Source organism: Festucalex cinctus, chromosome 16, assembly GCF_051991245.1.
Source record: "Festucalex cinctus isolate MCC-2025b chromosome 16, RoL_Fcin_1.0, whole genome shotgun sequence".
Classification (NCBI taxonomy): domain Eukaryota; kingdom Metazoa; phylum Chordata; class Actinopteri; order Syngnathiformes; family Syngnathidae; genus Festucalex; species Festucalex cinctus.
This window is the reverse complement of record NC_135426.1, coordinates 17,329,299-17,349,679: the sequence shown is the minus strand read 5'-3', so window position 1 is coordinate 17,349,679 and position 20,381 is coordinate 17,329,299. Positions and strand designations below refer to the sequence as shown.

Genomic DNA, 20,381 nt, shown 5'->3' with positions numbered 1-20,381 from the left:
ACATATTTATACATATTCACAAACATTCATTTAAGGCGGTTATTTCAAGTTATCTACAATTTCATGGGTAATTTAATGTATTTAAATAAAAGAAAGAAGAGACGTGATTCCTCCAAACGCGTCACTACTTTTTTCCGAGCATCGCTTGAATGCATCACGACTGCATGCCCATCCCCGGTGACAGCAGACGCCGCTCGCCGCCATCCAGGTGCTCACCTCTGGGGAGCTCCTCTCTGGGCCCGCCCTGTCTTTGGAGCCCTTACCTGGATGAGGACGAGTACCAACACCGTGCTATGCTTTGTCTACGAGGGCTACCACCTCACGCCCCGAACCCCCTCCTCCTCTTGCCCGGAAAAATGAAGCGGGAGCACAGTCCAAAAATGAGCACGGCCACATTTTGAGTCGTCTGTGTCGTATCCACCCAGCAAAGCAAGCAGCTACCCGGGGGCAAAGTCTCCCAGACTTCGCGGCGCCATGGCGGGGCTCATCAAGAAGCAAATCTTGAAGCATCTCTCCAGGTCAGTGAGCCAAACGAACAACCGGGGAAAGGGGGTCCTCGGCTGGCGGATTCAGTCGTGAGGAAGAAGCCGCTCGACAGCTCGTCAACCAACCGCTAGCCCCGACGTCAAACTGTTGTTTGTCATTGTGGCTCAAGGCGGCTCGTCAGCCCTCGCAACCGCCGTGTGGCAACTGTCAACCGGCCTTTTCGCTCCGGTGACCCTCACTGTGTTCACGGAGCTAGCTGGGCTAAGCTAACAAGCTAGTTGGGCTAATCCCTCGCCAGGTTATGACAGGTTGAACCGGTCGCCCTTCGGAGTCTGATTTATTCAAATAACAATCTCAACCGAGACATAAACGTGACCTACCGCTTAAAATATTCAATTTGTAATCATTTTACATGTGAATAGGAACAACTGCAACGTATTCCAACGTGTAATTCGATAATACAGTAAGGTGTTCTTATCTTGTTTACATACCATAAATTAAATTTGCTATGTCATCTCGTTTCATCATCTTATAACCATACCCAGCTTTAGTGGTGACATTCCAATTCAAAATATGTATCATTTTAGCTGCGAAACAGCTATAAGACGCCTGCATTATTTATCCCTTTCCAGGGTTTCCTCAAGGGCCTCTGGTTGAGACCTTGTGACGTCACCCATTGTTTTCCCCCACCATCCACCTGCTGCCAACCTCTTTAAGACTAATCTATTTGGCCAAAAAAGAGAACTAGGTTTGTACAGGAAGTGACAGCACAAATGGCGCCTGTTGGCGTCCCATCAACCCGATTGGTCGCAGGAGGTCGTGTTGAACTGTCCTTGTGTTTACTGGCTCAGGTTGTGTTGTGGGTGTCAACATGGGCACAAACATCCCTGCGAGACTTCACTGAGGACCACATGACAGAATATAGTACTCAATGTACTCAAATAGGCACCATACTATTACATTATTAACTGTTGTGTAGCACTTAAATAAACCAACACACTACCCCTAATAGATGCCACATTTACTTACCTCTTTGTGGTTGTAGTTGCCATTACTACAGCATATTTTAACAAATTGCAACATCTAGACAGCAGATCTGGCATCTGGAAAGCTGAAGTTGATGATGGGGTTTAAATTGAAAGTTACTTATGCAACACTAAGCTAAATTGTGTGTTTATTCTAAAAATAAAAAATGGATGTACTTGGTGTGTCCTCCATTTTGTTTTCCCTTTTTTTTTTTGTAGCATCCATTTTAAGATTTTCTCGAGGTGAAACCCGCCGTTGTTAGTGCCCGCACTACTGGTGGGATGACTATTAAGGCATGAATCACGACCGCCGGTGGGTGCACTTGAATTACTCGGTGGTGTGCGTGCCTTAGAGCGAACTTTGGCAGCATGTAGCTTTCAGCATCGTGCTCATCTTCACTCCATCTCCAGGAATTATTCCTTGGCCTTCTTCAATGGCAATGTTGCACACTCTGCCTATAATATAATATAATATAATATAATATAATATAATATATCTTTTAAAAATATTAGGTCTACTCTTTTTGATCAATTGCCTCATAATAGACTTTTTTTCTTTGTAATATTTACATTATTCCCTCAAAAATGACAACTTAATTCTCATAAAATTATGACTATTTTTCTCATGACATTCAATGGAAAATGTCGATAATATTCTTACAATATTCGAACTAGTATTCTCATCAAATTGTGTGTATTTTTTTCCTCGTTAAGTCGTGACCGAACTACTTTATTTGACATTATTGTCCAAGTGTGTTTTTGTGTGTGTAGTCAGTGTGCAGGTTGCCTCTGCTAAATAATTTACGGAATTGGAGAGGAATGTGACGCTGCTTGTAGGAGGAGGAGGAGGTGCGGTCCGCAAAGAAACTCCTGCATTGTTTTTAGTGCTTCGCAACCGCTGAACACTTTTCTTTTGAAATTGCGATGTTTTTCGGACCTTCCACGAGCAGGTTATGGTGTTGACAACCTGCTTACCAGGGTGAGAACGACAGAGGACATGGATGCCTACTCTGTGTGTTTTAGTCTGTTTGCTCAAACCAAAGCAAACCAGCAGTGGACATACATGGAGAAAAAAAAAAAAAGCCTTGATGGACTTTGTGCAAACACTGAAAGTGCGAAAGACTTTGCCGTCCAAAATGCTAATATTGGGCTTTAACGTTAAGCTAATGAGGGAGCAGAAAAGCTGAAAAGAACTTGGTCTGATTATGTTTTGTGTCTCAAAGCCTCATGATTTATTGCTCTCATGGTGCACAATTCTTATTTTTTGGAAAAACTATATTATTACGAATATATTCTCATAAGATTGTTCGGGCATCTAAGTGACAGTGGGGAGGGGAAGTGAAATATGTTTCTCATTAGGCAAGAAACTTTCTCCGAGAATGTTTCTCATCATAACGAGAAGCATCTTTACCTGTGAACAGTAGCTCATTTAACTTTATTGTTAGTACTTTTTATTTAGGCTAGGATGAGAAACGTTTTCATCTGAAAGAGAAAATCTCGTCAATTTTTTTCCCATGTCACTTTAGGGGCACAGTAAGATTGTGATATTTTTCACGCTAAATTAAACTTAACTTACTTTTATTTATTTATTTTTTTTAATTTTTATTTTTTTTTTTGGGGGGGGGGTGGAATTAAGACATATATTAGCACTTTGTCAGTGAATTTCAACTTTTTTCTGTCAAAATGACGATTATGCTTGTTAAAATATGAGATCGTTTGCCACCTCCTAAAATTTAGATTTATTTTTATTTATTTATTTTTACATTTCATGCTCCTTAAAATGACACTTTTTGCCACTTGATAAAATGGAGATTTTTTTTTTTCTGAAAATGATGACTATACTTTTGCAAAATTTTTACTTTATTTTTTTAATAATTCTCTTAAAAGTGAAATTTTTATTCCGCCCAAATCATAACTTTACTCTTGCAAAACTCCAACTATGTTATTGTAAATTTATTCGTATAATATCCCAGTAGTTTTCTTCCTCGCTAAATTCTGACTTTATTCTTGTACAAATGTGACCTTTAGTGTTTGTAATATTACCACTTGATTGTCATAGAAGTGCACGTTTTCCTTACAAAATTATGACCATGCTTATATAAAAATGTGTTTTTGTAATATTACCATTTTTTTTTTACTCATAAAATTACAACTTCCTTCTTCTTCCTTAATAATTTTATTTTATTTTTATTTTTTTTTAAATTTAAAATATATCTATTCTGGTAAAATTAGGATTTTTTATCATCATAAAAAAAGACAGTTTCTTGTCAAATCAGAACTTTTTCCTCTCTCACCAAACGCCAACTCGATTAAGACTTAGTCTTCCGTGCGTTCTCTTGTGTGCCGCCAGGTTCGCCAAGAACCTGTCGCCCGACAAGATCAACCTGAGCACACTGAAGGGCGAGGGCCAGCTCACCAACCTGGAGCTGGACGAGGAGGTGCTGCAGAGCCTGCTGGACCTTCCCACCTGGCTGGCCATCAACCGCGTGTGCTGCAACAAGGCTGCAATCCGCGTATGGCATCAAACCTTTTCAATTTCGAGTTAGAAATCAAGCTCACTATTGTGTCATTCTGTCGGCAGATCCCATGGACCAAGTTAAAGACTCACCCAATTTCCTTGGTAAGTTTGTCATCCAGCCATTTGGAAAAAAAATCACATAGATTACTTTTTTTTTTTTTTTTTTTTTTGCTCTTCCAGACGCTTGATAAAGTGGAAATGGAAATGAGCACCTGCGATGAACCCCGTCCCCCTAACGGCCCCTCCCCTATTGCGACGGCATCGGGTCAGAGGTGAGCTGCCAGCCTAAAATAAAAAAAAACACCTCAAGTCAATTATCCTTGATGAGTTTGTGTCCCGGGGCGTTTGTAGTGAGTACGGCTTTGCAGAGAAGGTGGTGGAGGGTATGTCGCTGTCCATCAACTCCATCGTGATCCGCATCAGCGCCAAGGCCTTCAACGCGTCCTTCGAGCTCTCCCAGCTGCAAGTGTACAGCGTCAACACGAGCTGGAGTGTCAGCGACCTACGCTTCACGCGCATTCAGGACCCTCAGCGGGGGGAGGTACGCAAAACCACGCATTTCCACAAAAGCTTTTTTTCAGGATTGCTCTCTCTGCTGGATATGGGGGCTCCTTGCTTGAGTGTGCCTCAACATTTTTTCAATGCTGTTCCTATATAATTGAGACTTTTCCAAGCCAATTTGGCATTTTATTTTTGTAAAACTACTTTTTTTAATATTACCACTTTATTCCTCTGAAATAGACTTTCTCCCCCTCACATTTATGACTTTGTTTTTAATATTACCAATTTATTACTGTAAAATGGACTTTTTTTTTTTTAAACATTTTTAAACTCCAGAAGTGAGTAACATTTTTTTAAAATTCTTTTTATGTTAAAATAAACTCAAACACTAATAATAGAAAAGAAACATTAGAATTTTAATAAAAGTAAATATATATATATATATATATATATACATATACACACATGTTTTTTTTTAAGATAAAAAATAAATACTTTTTTTTGAAACGCTACTTTTTAAATTTTTACACTACATTAGGCAGACTATTGCTCAGGTGAAACCAATTTTGTTCCATTTTGTAATTATTTTTTTGTACAAAATCTGTCTAAATTGTTACAGTATATGAGGCAGAACATTAAAAATAAATAAATAAATAAATATATGTGGCAGATTAATATCGCAATATAACAATATTGCCATTATCATTACGTCCCTAATTATGATATATATATATATATATATATATATATATATATATATTTAAAATCAGACTTTTTTTTTTTTTTTTTCTCACAATGTCACTACTTTATTCTCTAAACAATGTTCTTAAGCATCTCTCTCTTTGTAGCTAAGCCTTCTTGTTTGTGTTCCAGCTCCTGACATTCAAAGAGATCAGCTGGCAGATGATCCGCATCGAGGCCGATGCCATCCAGAGCGCCGAGCACGACATGCTGAGCGCGCCCATCCGCCTCATCACCAACCAGTCCAAAATCCGAGTCACGCTCAAGCGACGCGTAAGACGCACACAGCGCCCATTTTCCTTTGAGCTTGAGTTAGGACAACCTGTCCCTCTCTTCGCTCCAGATGAAGGACTGCAACGTGGTGGCTTCCAAGCTGGTTTTGATCCTGGACGACCTCCTTTGGGTGCTGACCGACTCGCAGCTCAAAGCCATGGTGCAGTACGCCAAGTCCCTCAGCGAGGCCATGGAGAAGTCGGCGCAGCAGAGGAAGAGCCTGGCCACCGAGGACCAGGTGAAGATGGCCAACTCGGCCGCTCGACCCCCTCAACGGAGATTAATTTTTCCCCTCATCTTCTCGCAGGCGTCATCCGGGCCGCCCTCGACCCAGCAGGTGCGCACCCAGCAGACCTCTGCGGCGGCCGACCAGAGCGCCACCATGGCCAAGCTGTTCAGCGCCTACGACGTGTGCGAGACGTCGCACCACCTGCAGATCACGCACCTGGACCTGCACATCTGTGACGACATCCACGCTGCAGACAAAGGTGGCGGAAAATCATGCGCCCGCACATTCTTTGTCATTGCTTTTGTCAAACTGATTTTAGTGTTTGTTTGCAGTGATCAATAAGAGGATGACAGGTGGAGCCATGCAGCTGTCCTTTAGCTCCATCACGCTGGACTATTACCCTTTTCACAGGGCAGGTGTGCAAGCCTCTTTTACTTCTTCAAGCTTATTCTCAGCAAGTTTGGACTTTCTTTTTTTTTTAATCTCCATTATTGTACATTGTTATTCTACAAATTGGTTCTCATAACTTTCTCGGAACAAACAGTTGTGACAGTTTTATGGAAAAATTACAATTGAATTCTCGTACATATTTTTTCTTGAAATGTTCACTGCTTTATTCTTGTAAAATGGGGACTTTTTTTTCCACAAAATTACAACTTCATTCTTTTAAAAACCTGCCCCGACACCCCCATACTACCACTTACCATTATTTTTGAAAAATTATTTTCTCACTAAAATGTTATGTTCCTTCAATGAAAACTTATTTTCTCATAAAACGTAATTCTTTGATTTGTTTTCTTGAATAGTATTATTTATAGCAATTTATAAAAAAGTGAAATTAGGGCTTTATATTATAAAAATCTATCTTTTTGGGTTGAAGTTTTGACTTTATTGTCAAATTTAGTAACATTTTCTCAATAAATTACAACTTCATTTTTTTCTTTATAACTTACTATTTTATAGTTGTGCTTACAATTTTATACTTAGAGTAAAATTACATTTTTTTTTTTTTTTTTTGGAAATTAGGACTTAATTTTCTTAAAAATACATTTTTTTTTGTAATTTGGATTCATAAAATGTTTTGTTTTCTCACAAAATTACAACTTTATTCTCATAAAAAAAAATTGTCTCTCATAATTACTTTTGGTATGAAAATATTTATATTATATATAATTTTTTTTCTTGTAATATTGCCCTATTATTCTATTCTGAAATGCATCCAGGGTTTTCCCCAGAAGACTTGCTAAGCCTGGAGGTCAAGGATGACCTGGGAACAAAATTCTGTCTGGGAAAATAATTGTATGTGGGGGGTTGTAATGGTTGTTGTATGATTAACGACTTGGGCCAAATCGTATTCGTCGACTGGTAGGGGGATGGTGGCCAACATCCAGCGTATACTGAACCTATGAAGCACTGGAGGAAAACCTTGACATACTTCTCTTGCAAAATTCAAACCTAATTCTCCTAAAATTGTGCCTTTTTCTTGACATATTCGGACTTTTTTGTCTCCTAGGCGACAGCTGCACACACTGGATGCACTACAGTGAGGCCACCAAAACCCGGGAGGGTTGGGCCCGGAGCCTCCTGGATGAGTTCAAGTCCAATGTGGAGATGCTGAAGAGTGCGGTGCGAGGCCAGCAGGGCGTGGCGCCTGTGCACAGCTCACCTGGTAAACGCACTTGGATTGCTAATCAGCATGATGGTCATCCCGTGCACACACACACACATACACACAGTGGGTTTTCTGTCCCCAGTGTCCATTAGGGACGATGTGTATTGGCCAATTGGGCTTAGTGAGGCAGATGGACCCCTGGTAGAATGGAGCCCACACACGCAGCCTCCAGCCCAGTGCTGCTGGTGCCTTGAGCCAGGTACCATGGTGTGTGTGTGCGCACGCTTGGTTGCGGTGATACACACCTTGCGCGAGGCTCATCCGACTCCCCTCGGTTGCCCCGTTGGTGGCTCTCGTCTCATTTTTGTGTCCTGGGTTCTCTGAAGGGAAGATCAACACGTCGTCCACCTCGTCCTTCAGCCCTCCCCCTCAGAGCCCCAAGACGCAACTCATGTCCAGCTCCGTGGTCCTCAGGATGGCCGACTTCAGCATCTACCAGGTTGGCTTTTGGCCCAAATTGGGATTTGGCGTTCTTGATAACTTACATTTGGGTTTGGCAGGTGTCCACGGCGGACCAGCGTCGTTCCAGCCCCAAAACCATGATCTCCTGCAACAAGAAGTCCTTGTACCTTCCTCCTGAGATGCCGGCTGTCCATGTCGAGTTCACCGAGTACTACTTCCCAGATGGAAAAGACTATCCCAGTAAGACAAAGTCCACATGCTTTTATCATGGGCCATATTGTCATTAAACTATAGTTAGCGTTGTAAAACATGTAAAAAGTAACCACCTACAAGAGCTGCAGATTGCCTAACAGGTTAGCCACTTAAGCCGCCAGTCACCGCTACACTCATTTGCTGACACTCACCAGGTGAGACCACACTCGGGCTGGCTATCGATAATTTCCTGAATTGATTCGTTTTCAGTTTGTTTATGATTCGATTCAAATCAATTCAATATCGATTTAATATACATATATAAGTATGTGTTATAATCACCAAAGTGTAACAAAAATATTGACATCAGCCAGGGTGAGATGGAAATACTATTTTCATAATTGTAATCCATCCATCCATTTTCTTAACCGCTTGCTCCTCGCAAGGGTCACGGGTGCTGGAGCCTATCCCAGCTGGCTTCGGGCAGTAGGCGGGGACATCCTGAACTGGTTGCTAGCTAATCGCACGGCTCAAAATACGAACAACCATCCACACTTACAAGCACACCTCGGGACAATTCGGAGCCGCCTGAAGCCAGCTGGGATAGGCTCCAGCACCCCGCGACCCTTGTGGGGAAATAAGCTGTTCAGAAAATGGTTGGATGGATAATTGTAAATTCAGCAAAGATTCTGAATTGTTTTAATTAAAGTGCAATACGTCAGGTCTTTCATAAATGTAAGTAAATAATTCCGTGAACAGTAAATTTCAAGATGCAAAAAAACCAAAAACAAAACATCATTGGTGTTTACATTTTTTTTTTCATGAATTTATGGGAATAGGATGTATTAAAATAATCGATTTATGGTTTCATGAATCAATTTCGGCCTATGAAAAGGAAAATAGATTCGATATTGATCCCACCTAAATCAAACGCACTCAAAAGTTCACAATTTGTTTCACGTTAGACAGTGCAGCTTTCTTTATATAGCGCATTTCATACACAAGGTAAATGGAACACAAAAACTGATTGCTCAGCAAACTGCTTATCTTTTATGTAGATAGGTACATTTAATATTAAACACGAAACAACAGTTTCAATTTGACTTTTTGGGAGAGCTCGTAAACAGTTGGTCTTCATTTTATATAATGAAGTTGATGTGCAACAGTTTGAATACTACGAATTATTTATCATGCTATGAAAACACTAATGATGGCATTTATTACGTTAGCTTCTACATAAAGAGCCTGGGAGAGCCTTTTAAATGCCACTGCCACTTTAAGCAATGAATCTGATTATGATATGGGCTAGTAAGTAAAGCACAAATTGTTATTTAATGGCGCTGTGGCAGTCCCGTGCCCCAACCTGTACGCCCAGCTGAACGCACTGCAGCTGGTCCTGGATCCCCGCAGCCTGGTGTGGCTCAACCTGTTCGCTCTGGACCTGCGGCAGAGTCTGGAGCAGTTCATGGAGATCTACAAGCTCAACGACGCACAGAAGCCCGACGAGCATGTGGACATCAAGGTGGATGGCCTCATGCTGAAGGTAAAATAAATAAATCAATAAAAAAAAATCACACGGCCTAAGATAGACTGTCGGCTAATCTTTGTGTCCTTCTAGCTGGTGATCCCGGCCGATCGGGACCCCTCGTGCCCGCTCAACCTTCCCCGCTCCGTCTCGGTGCAGACGTCTGAGATGGTGGCCACCAACACCCGACACCCGGCCAACTGCACCCGCGCCCACCTGGAAGCGCTCCTGCAGGCCTTCCATGGGGAAGCCTTCTTCTCGCCATCTTACGTCTCCTTCCCCCGCTCGTCCTCCTCTCTGCCCCTCCTTCATCCCGTTTTTCGCTACCACGCCCACGAGCAGGACACCCGCCTGCACGACATCTACCGGGGCCTGGTGGCGCCCACAATGGGGGCCGACGCCCTCAAAATGCCGGCCGCCGCCGATTTCTGGGCGCTGCACTTTGCGCAGTTCTGGGTGGACTATGAGGGCAAGGGCCGGCCGCAGCCCTTCGTGGACTCCTTCCCCCTCACCGTGTGGGCCTGCCAGCCCGTCAAGCTCCTCCAGCACCAGGAGAAGCTGAGAGGACTGTCCCGGAGCACATCCGCCGAATCCGCCGGGCGCATGCAGAGGAAGCGGTTGCTCAAGGAGTTCTACAGCGCGGACAGTGCCCCCGCGCCGTCGCACAGTCCGTCCAACGGACTCCATAAACCGCAATCCTTGGACAGTTTGCCTTCTTCTCCTTTGATGTCTTCAGGCAAAGATGCTGATGTCCATGTGCTGGTGCATGTTCACAAGCATCTAAGTGCTCAGGTATGCTTGCCTCGTATTCCTGTAAGACTTGTACATGGTGGTAATTTATCAATCAAACTCAAACTTTATTTATATAGCACCTTTCATACATTAAAATGCAGCCTAAGGTGCTTATTAAAACATCCACAATACAATGTAAAATATGGCTGGTTTAAAAAAAATTTGAAATCTATTGAATCTATTTTTGCGCCGGATATCGATTCATAAATCCATATTATTTTAATATCTTTTTCCCATACATTTATAAGAAAATAGAATTTTAAAGGCCTTTTTTTTTTTTTTGCATCGTCTTGAAATTTACTGTTCACATGAATTTAAAAGTATTTTCTTACATTTATGAAGCACGTATTGCACATTAAGACAATTCAGAATGTTTTTAATATATATTTACAATTCTTGAATCAGAATTATGAAAATATTTTCATCTCATCCTTGCTGATGTCAATTTTTGTGTAACACATAAGTGATTATAACGTGTTACTTTCATTAATAAACTAAAATCTCTACTTAAATTACTACTTTTGCAAAATTTTATTTGGAATTTAATGTGTGTGGAGTTTTTAAATCACATCCTTGATATTTAAGAAGAATTGATGTTTCATAATTAATATCGGATTGAAGTGAAGTGATTCGAATCAAATCGGGAAAAATCGAAATGAACTCTTGTGAATCAAAATCAAATCGATTCATGGAATTAGAATCAATATCCAGCCCTAATAAAAAAATAAAAAGAAATTAAATAAAAAAAAACATGCCAGGGCACAGAGAAACCATGTGAGGAAAGGCACCCCAGAAACACTGCAGCTAAAAATTAAGACAACAAAATTAAAACAGTTACAAGCTAAAAGAAAAAAAAAAAGTCTAAAAGGCAAAATGATAAAAGGAACTGGGAACTAAGAACAGAAATAAATGGGATTAAAAAGATCATTTAAATACCAAACTAAAAAAGTGTGTCTTGAGTCTCTGTGGACCTATTCCATAGGTGAGACCAGGGTTGTCTAAAGTCTGTCTCACAATTCTGCAATCTTACTTCAGACTTTAATTTCCCCAAGGGGAACTTATTTTCCACGCACACAACGCACATTTGACAGAAGACATGGACAAGACAATAACAAATATACAATAAACAGAGTAGACTCTGTTCAAAAATTTGATGGCTAAGGGAATCAGGCTCCTTCCGAATCCCTAACGTTTTCTGTTTCTCCAGGTGAGCCACCAGCAGTATGTGTTCCTGATGCATCTGCAGCGCAGCATCAAGGCCCTGCAGCAGACCTTGCAGCAGGACCTAGAGGACATGGGAGGGCTGCGCAAGGCTCCGTCCCAGCGTCCCGCCGACCATCGGCCCTTCACCGCCATCTTAGGCCTCCTGCTCAAGAGCGCCGAGGTCTCCCTCCTGCTCAAGCCCGTCACCCAGACGGAAGGCTCCGGTTCACCTCTCGGATCGGAGCTGTCCCCATCAGAGAGCAGAGGAACCCTGGAGCCGGGCGGCGAGGGAGAGGGGAAGGGGAGCTCCACTGTGGACCAAATGTTGTGCGGCGACGCGCCAAGGGGGCCCGACCCACTCGTCCCCACCAGCACTGTGGTGTCAAATCACCAGTCCTCACATGAGGAGAGGACTTCTTCCGCTAAGGACGCTGGGAGGTGGAGTTCCGGTGAAGGTGGAGAGATCTCAGCCGAGGTTTTCGCCAATGAGGACGAAAGCAAGTTTCAGGCAGGTGAGCTGCTTTGTGACGACAAAGCTGCGGCCACCAAGATGCCCCAGTCCACAGCCAGGTATTTCTTAGCGCCGAACAATCTCCTAGTTTGAATTCTTCTACTTATCTTCCACCACTCTAAACATATAGGACAGTGGTTCTTAACCTTGTTGAAGGTACTGAACCCCACCAGCATTCACTCAATTTTTTTTTTATTGAAAAATACATTATGATTCCCCCCACAAAGATATAGATATCTGGTTTACTAGTGAACAAAGTGAAAAAGACAGTAGCCTTTTCATTGAAACTGGCTCTCTTCACCTTGAATTCAGAAAGCATTGTGTTCTTGTATTATTATTATTATTATTATTATTATTATTATTATTATTATTATTATTGCGTGACATAGTTAGTATGTGAAGGAATTAGAATAATAAAGAAATCACACAATGTACCATCACAATAGTTACAGGTATGTGCCTTGACCTCTGAACCCCAGAGGTTTGATCAAACCCAAGTTAAGAACCACTGATATGGGACATCTACAGTACGACTTCAATCAGTCATACATAATGCCTGTGCCAAGGTTATAATAGATTTTTCATCTTTTTTTTTCCCCTTAACATAATTTCTCAAATCATCTTTACCATCAAAATGAATGGAATGCCATCAATCTGTTAAAACTTTTCACCTGACTGATGAATCAAAACAGTAAAAAAAAAACAAAAAACAAAAAAAACCTCAAACTATTTTTTTTTGCCAATTTCTTTTTACACATTACAACATAACAAAAAACTGCATTTTTTTTTCAAATTTTGAGCATTTTTTTTTTCTCTTGTAAAGTTACAAAAAGTAAAGAAAGAACCAAGTACAAGTAAAAAGCCAAATTGTTTGGGCCCTAATATACTGTAATTACTTTTTGTTGAATTCTAGTGTCTAATTGTATTATTCTTCACTCTAAATAACCTTGGCTGGTGCTTCATGTCCTTGATTTCAATGTTTTCCATCCATAAAAACCAGTCATGTGTTTCAGTCTCTCTTCCTTCACTGCACTCCTGCCATCTTTTCGCATTTCGTCCTTGCATTGGCAACATTTCTTAACTTCCTTTTTGGCCTCTTCGCTTTTGACTCTCGCAAGGTGTGCGTTTGTGCGTATGTGTTCTCTCTCTATCAAGGAAAGGAAGTTTGTCTGTCGTTTCCGATCTCCTCAGCTCCTCATCTACCAGCAGATCCACCTCCCTTTATTCCATGTCCAACATGTAAGGCCCAAATGGATCTGTGACTATCTAGTCGTGCTAATTAATTCATTCATTAATCGTGCGTGTGTTTGTGCATGCGTGTGCGGGCTCATGCATAAAAGTGCAAACGCGCATGTATTTGCATGTTTGCATGTGTCTTGTCTCGAATATTTGCTGTCTACATGTGACTAGTCATGCATGAACACTGATGCTCATCCGTGAAGGCGTGTGTCCGACAACTGCGTGCTTGCGTGTTGCAGCGGGCGTCTGATGCGCGACCGCTCGCAGTCCAGTTTCTCCGTGTCCTACAAGAACATGAAGAAGAGTCCGTCGCTGCAGTCGCTGGACAACATCTCCATTGACAGTTACCTGCTGGAGGACGGCGACACCTACAGCCTGATGGAAAGAGGTGCGCACGCGATGTCTATTTGGATTCTATTCAGCATTTCATTTATTAATTCAATAAATTTGGGATGGGCGAATCACCCACCGATACTTAAGGCAAAGAAAAAAAAAAAAAAAAGTAGTTGCCTAATGTTGCTAAATACTGCGCTTTTGTGCTAGCCCACCAGGTGGCAGTGTTGCCCAACACTAACCCCTCTAAGAAATAGCTGCTCTTCCTATTTCCCTTCCACAGATGACATGTCCATCTCAGGGTTCAAGGCCACCACCGATAGCGCCCCTGAGCCCGCCGGCCCCGCACCAGTCCCGGAGCAGGAAGGAGGCGTGTCCCCCGACACGGTCAGCGCTGCCTCTCAAAGCATCGACGAGCCTTCTAAGGACACCGTAAGACTTCTGACACGTTTGCTTGACTCTGTATGTGTGTGAGGGAGGGTTATTATAGTTTTGGAATTTTTTTGTGATTTTTTTTTTTTTATTTAGTTAATTTTAACTCATTTTCTCCCAATAACGTGGAAATACATTTTTTTAAAATGTTTTTAGTGTCCCAAAGATGTATTTATACGTTTTTTGTGTGTGTTTTTTTTAATGCTAGAGCATACAGAAGGCTTTGATGCAGTTGCTCAACAGCAAAGAACGGTTGCATAAATGGTAGTTATTACACAAATGGCCAGCAGGTGGCAGCAGAGCAAAGGAGATCAACCAGGGCCATGTTGAAAAAAAGCTCAATATTTCACAATTTTAAAGAGATGTGTGACACACTTTCAAACATCCCCAAAGGCTCATGTATTAATTCCAAAGACTAAAATGAAGGACATTTTTGCTATAATTCTGTTTAGTTTGAGTTAGTTTTGTCAACGTAAAATGTAGTTCAGTTAGTTTCCGTTTTTTTTTATTTATCTTTTTATTTTTTTAATTTTTTTTATTTTGTAAACAAAATTAATTTTGTGTGTGTGTTTGTTGTGCAGGTGTCTGTTCTGGTGCTGAAGGTCCACTCGGTGTGTGTGGGCATGGAGGCGGTGGGCGAGAGTACCAGTGTAGCTCTGGAGGTGGACAAAGTCACGCCTGTCCAGCTGGGCAACGTCAGCCTGCGGCAGTACCTCAGCAGCCGCAGCCTGGGTAAGCGCCACCACCAGATGCACTGTTTTTTTTTTTTTTTTTTTTTTTTTTTAATAAATTAAAGGTGTGGTGTGGAATTTGGCCAGCCCTGAAACACACTAACAGAGTGAATCCCAACCACTCATGTGCCACGGGTCCAAAAAGGATTCATTTATGTCTACCGCTTTTTTTTTTTTTTTTTTTTTTTTTTTTTTATATCTATGCTGGTGACCTATAGTGACATTGACAATGAAGTGCTTTTCTACTACTCTTTCAACATGGTCCTGGTTGAGCTCCTTTATTCTGCTGCCACCTTCTGGCCATTTGTGTAATAACCATTTCTTCAACCGTTCTTTGCAGTTTGGAGACTGCGTCAAAGCCTTCTGTATGCGCCAGCATAAAAAAAAAAAACAAACATTAAAAAAACGTCTAAATACGTCTTTGGGACACATTTTAAAATAGAACGTATTTATACGTTTTTGGGAGCAAATGAGTTAAGCATTGTGATGAATATCGGTTTCGGCCTTTTTAAAAAAATCTGATGACCGATATGTTCCCAATGTTTGGGAAACACTGCACTAACACACATGCTAACACAGCTTGGTCGTATTTACCCCACAGGTATGGTGTGTTCATTGCCGGCTCAGAGCAGCCCAGGTAACTTTTGTGTTCAAGCGCCACCTCCAACTTTAGTGTGCATGCTCGTGTGTGTGTGTGAGACACTTCTCCTCCAGCCGCCCTTTGCTTCAGCCACACGCGCGGAGGTCACGTGCGCGAAATGGCGTCCTGTTCCCGACCCGCGTGCGCCTTTTAAGGGTTTGACGGTAATCGGCGGAGCGCTCCCATTATATGCGACATTAAGCGCGCAACCTTAAGAAAAACGCGCGTGTGATCGGAATGAGGTGCAGATGGCGTATCTTGCTCGTCTTCCTCGCTGCCTGACTGACTCACCCTCCCTCTCTCCACATCACTCACCCCCCCACATCTCGCCACTGCAGCAGCAGACTTTGCAGTTTCAGTCCAGTGATTCCTGCCGATGAGAGAAAGCCTCTCGCTGCTTCCAGCTATAATCGCTCACACCCCTCCTTTTCTTTTGGACCCGCTGTTGCTGTGTTGTTAACCCCGACATCACATGACTCCTCTTCTCTCGCAATCTGAGTATTCATGTAGCCTCTTACACACAGAGATCCTCCTGCATAAAACACACAATTACTTTAAGTTGAAAATGTGGCTTTTCTTTACATGGTGTTTCACCATTCACATCATGAACGGCATCATCTTCTCTCCAGATTGTGACACGTGCAATACTCGACATAGTACACCCTAGACAAAAGGTAGCGGAAAAAGTTTTAAAAATGTCCAAAAAATGACCAGAAAATGTCCAAAAAGTTCGAGGAAAAGCAGAAAATTACCATAAAATGATCATGAAATTGTCCAAACAATCACAAGTATTATTTTTATAAACGCAGAAAAGAAAATGTTTAAAAAGTAACTATAAAATGTCCAAAACCAAAAGAAGAAATCCCCAAAATTACCAAAAATGTGCACAAAGTTGCTTAAGATGGTTGGGAAATTGATAGAAAAAAAAAAGTCAAAAACAAAATGGACATAAAATGTCCAAAAAAGGAAGAGGCAGAAAATTACCAAATGTCCATAAAATTGTAAAAAGTGTAATACATTTAATAGAAAGGCATAATATTAATTTTAATGTATGAAAAATCACAAAAAAAAACAAAAATAAAATCCAAAAACAGCAGATGAAACAATGAAGAAAATGAATCTGAAAGTATTGGATGCTCCATATTTTTCTGTTTATAGTGCAGCTTTTGGTCCCTCAGTATATTAGACTGTTTCATTCATTACAATGTTCAAATGATTTGTGGCTCCAGACATATTTTTTATTTATTGCTCTTTTTAATGGCTCTTTTGGAGGCATATATAACTCGACATACAAAAAGGTTTTGGAGTCCTATGCTTTTATAGAGGTCATATTTGAACAAAGTTCTCCTTCAAAATGTATCCGAATTTTTTTTTTATTTACTTCTGTCAAATATTGGTTTTATTTAGACTGTAAAGCATGTTTGTTCATTTTCTATTTTTTTATTTAGAAAATAAAAACAGCAGTTCAGTTTTTATTAGTTTTTGTATTAGCTTAAATTTTTATAGATATAATGAAGTATTTGTCAGGTTCACAATGAAAAAAAATGGCATCTCATTCACAAAAAGCGGGAAAAAGAGCTCTACTGGTGACGCTTCTAATGTTCAAAACAATAAGCTAAGGGATTATGCAAAATCATGCCTTCTTTTTCTTCTTTTTTTTTTTTTTTTTACTTTTTAACTTTTTTTTCTTTATTTCAGACGAAACGCCTTCTTTTTCTTCAATCCTCTTTTTCCTGTAATAGTGTCTGCACGTAATAATGTTACTCTTCATCAAACAACCCAACAATGTTTACCATTTGTTGCCCGTGTCGACTCCTTCCAGGCCCGGCCGAGGTGCCGTCACCATCCCCGGGTGCCACCCGCCGCCCGGAGGTGCGGGCCCGACTGGAGAGCGGGCCCCGCGCCGCCGCCCACTCGCCGCTGGCCGAGCGCAACGGCTTCCTGCAGCTGCGCCTGCACGGCTACCAAGCCAGCCTGCTCATGTCCACGCTGCGCAACTTGGCCCACTTCCTGGAGGACGACACGGCGCCACAGGTGCTGCCCATGGAGATCAGCGTACAGGACATGCACATACACTTGAAGGTGAGTGGTGGGGAATTTGAACCTCGGACAAATGACAAAATGTTTTTTTTTTTTTTTTTTTTGTCAATATGCACATTTTTCTGGCCTCGTGTCCACAAGTTGCTTCATGTTCCATATAGCAATTGATCTGAATTTGAAAAGAAAAATGTGTTCCTGGCACCATCGTCCAACATGAAACACTAATACCACCTAGTGGCAGAAAAATCATCTTCAATGTTTCACCCTCATTTTAATTGTTTAGTTTGTCTTATTTACTTCAATTAATTAATTACTATAAAATGTACGTATCAATGAACTAAAAGATGCAACCACATTTGTATGTGGTAAACATGATTGTCCTTTTTTCTGCTCTTAATAAGAATATGAAAACATTTTATTGTACATTTACAACCGATATAAAATGTGTGATTAATTTTTGATTAATTGTGAGTTAACTATGGAAGTCGTGTTATTACTTACTAGGGGTATGAATTGCCTAGTACCTGGCAATTGGATCCGTATCACGATTTATTGGTCACGATTTGCCGATTAATCCTGATACGAATCTATTAGTCGATTAGTTTTTTTTTTTTTAATCAAATTTAGAAAACACTAATCAGTAAACATGTACACTGTAAGTTTTGTGTGAAAATGTATGAAAAATTATTTATCTGAAACTCCAGGCTAAGTAAGAATTTTGTGGAATATTTCCATCAAAAATCGATGTTTAAAAATCGATTTGGCCGCATATTGAATCGATATAAGAATTGCTTACTGTAATATCGTGATATATTGCCAAATTGATTTTATTTAACCTCCCTATTACTTACAACTAAAAATTGTACTCAACTGATACCCCTAATAAGCAGCATTATGCATATATGTATTTTCATGTATTTTCTTGTGCATGTGTGTATATATGAGCATGACATGGGCATTAAGTTAATTTTAATTTGCATTAAAAAGCATTAAATTAGATTTGCTGATACCTGCTTGAAACCCTCTAAAAACAACTGCCAATTAATTCAAATAGTGTTCCCTCACTATAACGCAGTTCACTTTTTGCGGCCTTTTTTAGTGCATTTTTTTTTAAGAGTAATGTACCTATTAAAAAAAAATACAATTATGAAAGTTTGAATATTGAGAATGTTTAAACGAGGGAACACTGTACACGTTAGGAAAATAAGTTGACTTTCAAAAGACAGTTGTGTGTGGCGCATACCTTAAATGTTATTGATCATCTTATACGACAATGACGCTTAGCTTACTTATGTTTACTTTCCTGCAGGATGACGGCCAGCGTGACAGCCCGTCCGACTCGGAGCCCATCACTCTGCACGTGGACAGCTTGGTCATCCACCGACGTGACGATGGCGCCTTCTCCGTCGGAGGTGAGACACCCGCACATTAGGTTTAGAGAAACTCTGATCGTCTCCTCCCCCTCACAACAGTGGACTCGAAGGCCAAACGCTCGTCGTCGTCGTCGTCGACGGACGGCGCCTTGAGTCCCGTCACCGAGGTCACCATCGCGGAGGCCACGCAGACCCACGTCGCGCCCGCCAGCCCGCCCAACCACGAACAAGTGAGTATGCGGCATTGTGGGTGTTTTACATTCACACGTAAAAAAACGACGTCGCCCGCAGATGCTGATAGAGGAGAACGAATGCCTGAAAGTGGAACTGTCCCGGGCCAAAATGGCGCTGGCCGAGGTTCAGATGGAGAGGGACTCGCTGCTGCATCAAATCAACAGCCTCAAGGTCAACAACACCAGCTAGCTGCTCGCGACGTGGAGATTTATTTTTTTTTATTTCCTAACTTAATAATTTCTTCATGAAGCAATGCAGAGACTCAAGAAAAGTACTTTTTTTTTTTTAACAGCAAAATGATGCGTGTGACACGATGTGGACTTGGACAATGGTTGAATCAAATCTTCTTAGTGAATGTTACTGAGGAATGTCGCCGGGAAAAGATCAATTTTGCACATCATGCTCCTATTAGAATGTGAGAACTCTTTTGTACAAAGGTCTGAACGGTTCCACAGTGTTGAATGTGCGCGTGTCGGTGAGAGAACAAGCATTTCATTCCCCAGGTAAGATGAGTTTTTATGGGTTGGGCCGCTTCCCAGCTATTTTTCTAGGAAAAATGTACAGCGTGTACGTCCGCTCAGTTTTGCTTCATTGGTCTTTGTGCGTCTTTCTGCGTGGTTGGCCGCCATCTTGATTCAGCTGTTCAAAAGGGAGGATTATTATGTCATAATTTCTGTCAAAGCTGCTGAAATGCTGATTAAAACAAGTTTAAAAAAAAATAAAAAATTCTAATATGAAAAAACTCATCCACTGAGATGAGATGAAATTTTATTTTGGCAAGTACCCTGTTCATAACTTTCCTTAAGTGTGTTTTAGTTTTTAATTGTTGTTGTTGTTTTTTTGACTTTTTAATTTAGATATTTTATTTTATTTATTTTTTTTGGGGGGGGGGGGGTGTCCGTCTGTCTGTCTAGCAGCTATCTAATCGATCGATCGAAGTGTGAGGCTGGTCATTCTCTCATTGACAAGCGTACAGTGGCAGCAGCTGCCACTGTTTGCCGATTCAGAATGTATTTCTTCAACATTTTATTTTGAAGTGTCAAACAAAGGAGTCGCATCCTCCTTGTCTTCCACGCCCAGACTGTACGTAAAGTATCCGTGTGAAGGGCAGGAAGTAACCAAGCATGATTTCAAAATAAGAGAACAAGGCACATAGATTGCTGCATATTGTAGAAGAAAAATAATGTAATTTGGGTTATTTAACTCATTTATAATTTAAGTCCGGCCATAAAGTGCTTCAGTTAAAGCTTTAAATAGTTTAAAATCATTGAAATACTGGTGAATCATTC

At 41.1% G+C, this 20,381-nt stretch overlaps 1 protein-coding gene across 3 annotated transcripts; it reads left to right on the top strand.

Moving 5' to 3' along the window:
• The first annotated feature begins 126 nt into the window (after positions 1–126).
• bltp3b (bridge-like lipid transfer protein family member 3B) lies at positions 127–19,914 on the top strand. Of its 3 annotated transcripts, XM_077499497.1 has the most exons (24): positions 127–518; positions 3,862–4,024; positions 4,093–4,131; positions 4,210–4,301; positions 4,381–4,570; positions 5,404–5,544; positions 5,615–5,782; positions 5,852–6,032; positions 6,106–6,189; positions 7,287–7,442; positions 7,772–7,884; positions 7,946–8,087; positions 9,389–9,582; positions 9,658–10,356; positions 11,564–12,129; positions 13,226–13,309; positions 13,549–13,697; positions 13,926–14,074; positions 14,656–14,806; positions 15,407–15,442; positions 17,268–17,527; positions 18,795–18,897; positions 18,958–19,088; positions 19,150–19,914. In XM_077499497.1, exons 1-24 carry the CDS (start codon positions 475–477, stop codon positions 19,279–19,281), a joined length of 4,167 nt encoding a protein of 1,388 aa, XP_077355623.1. In that variant the 5' UTR covers positions 127–474; the 3' UTR covers positions 19,282–19,914. The 3 variants fall into 3 exon arrangements, with proteins under 3 accessions (XP_077355623.1, XP_077355625.1, XP_077355624.1); XM_077499499.1 differs by lacking the exon at positions 13,226–13,309 and having other exon boundaries at positions 128–518; positions 19,150–19,913; XM_077499498.1 differs by lacking the exon at positions 15,407–15,442 and having other exon boundaries at positions 128–518; positions 19,150–19,913.
• Positions 19,915–20,381: the final 467 nt, after the last annotated feature.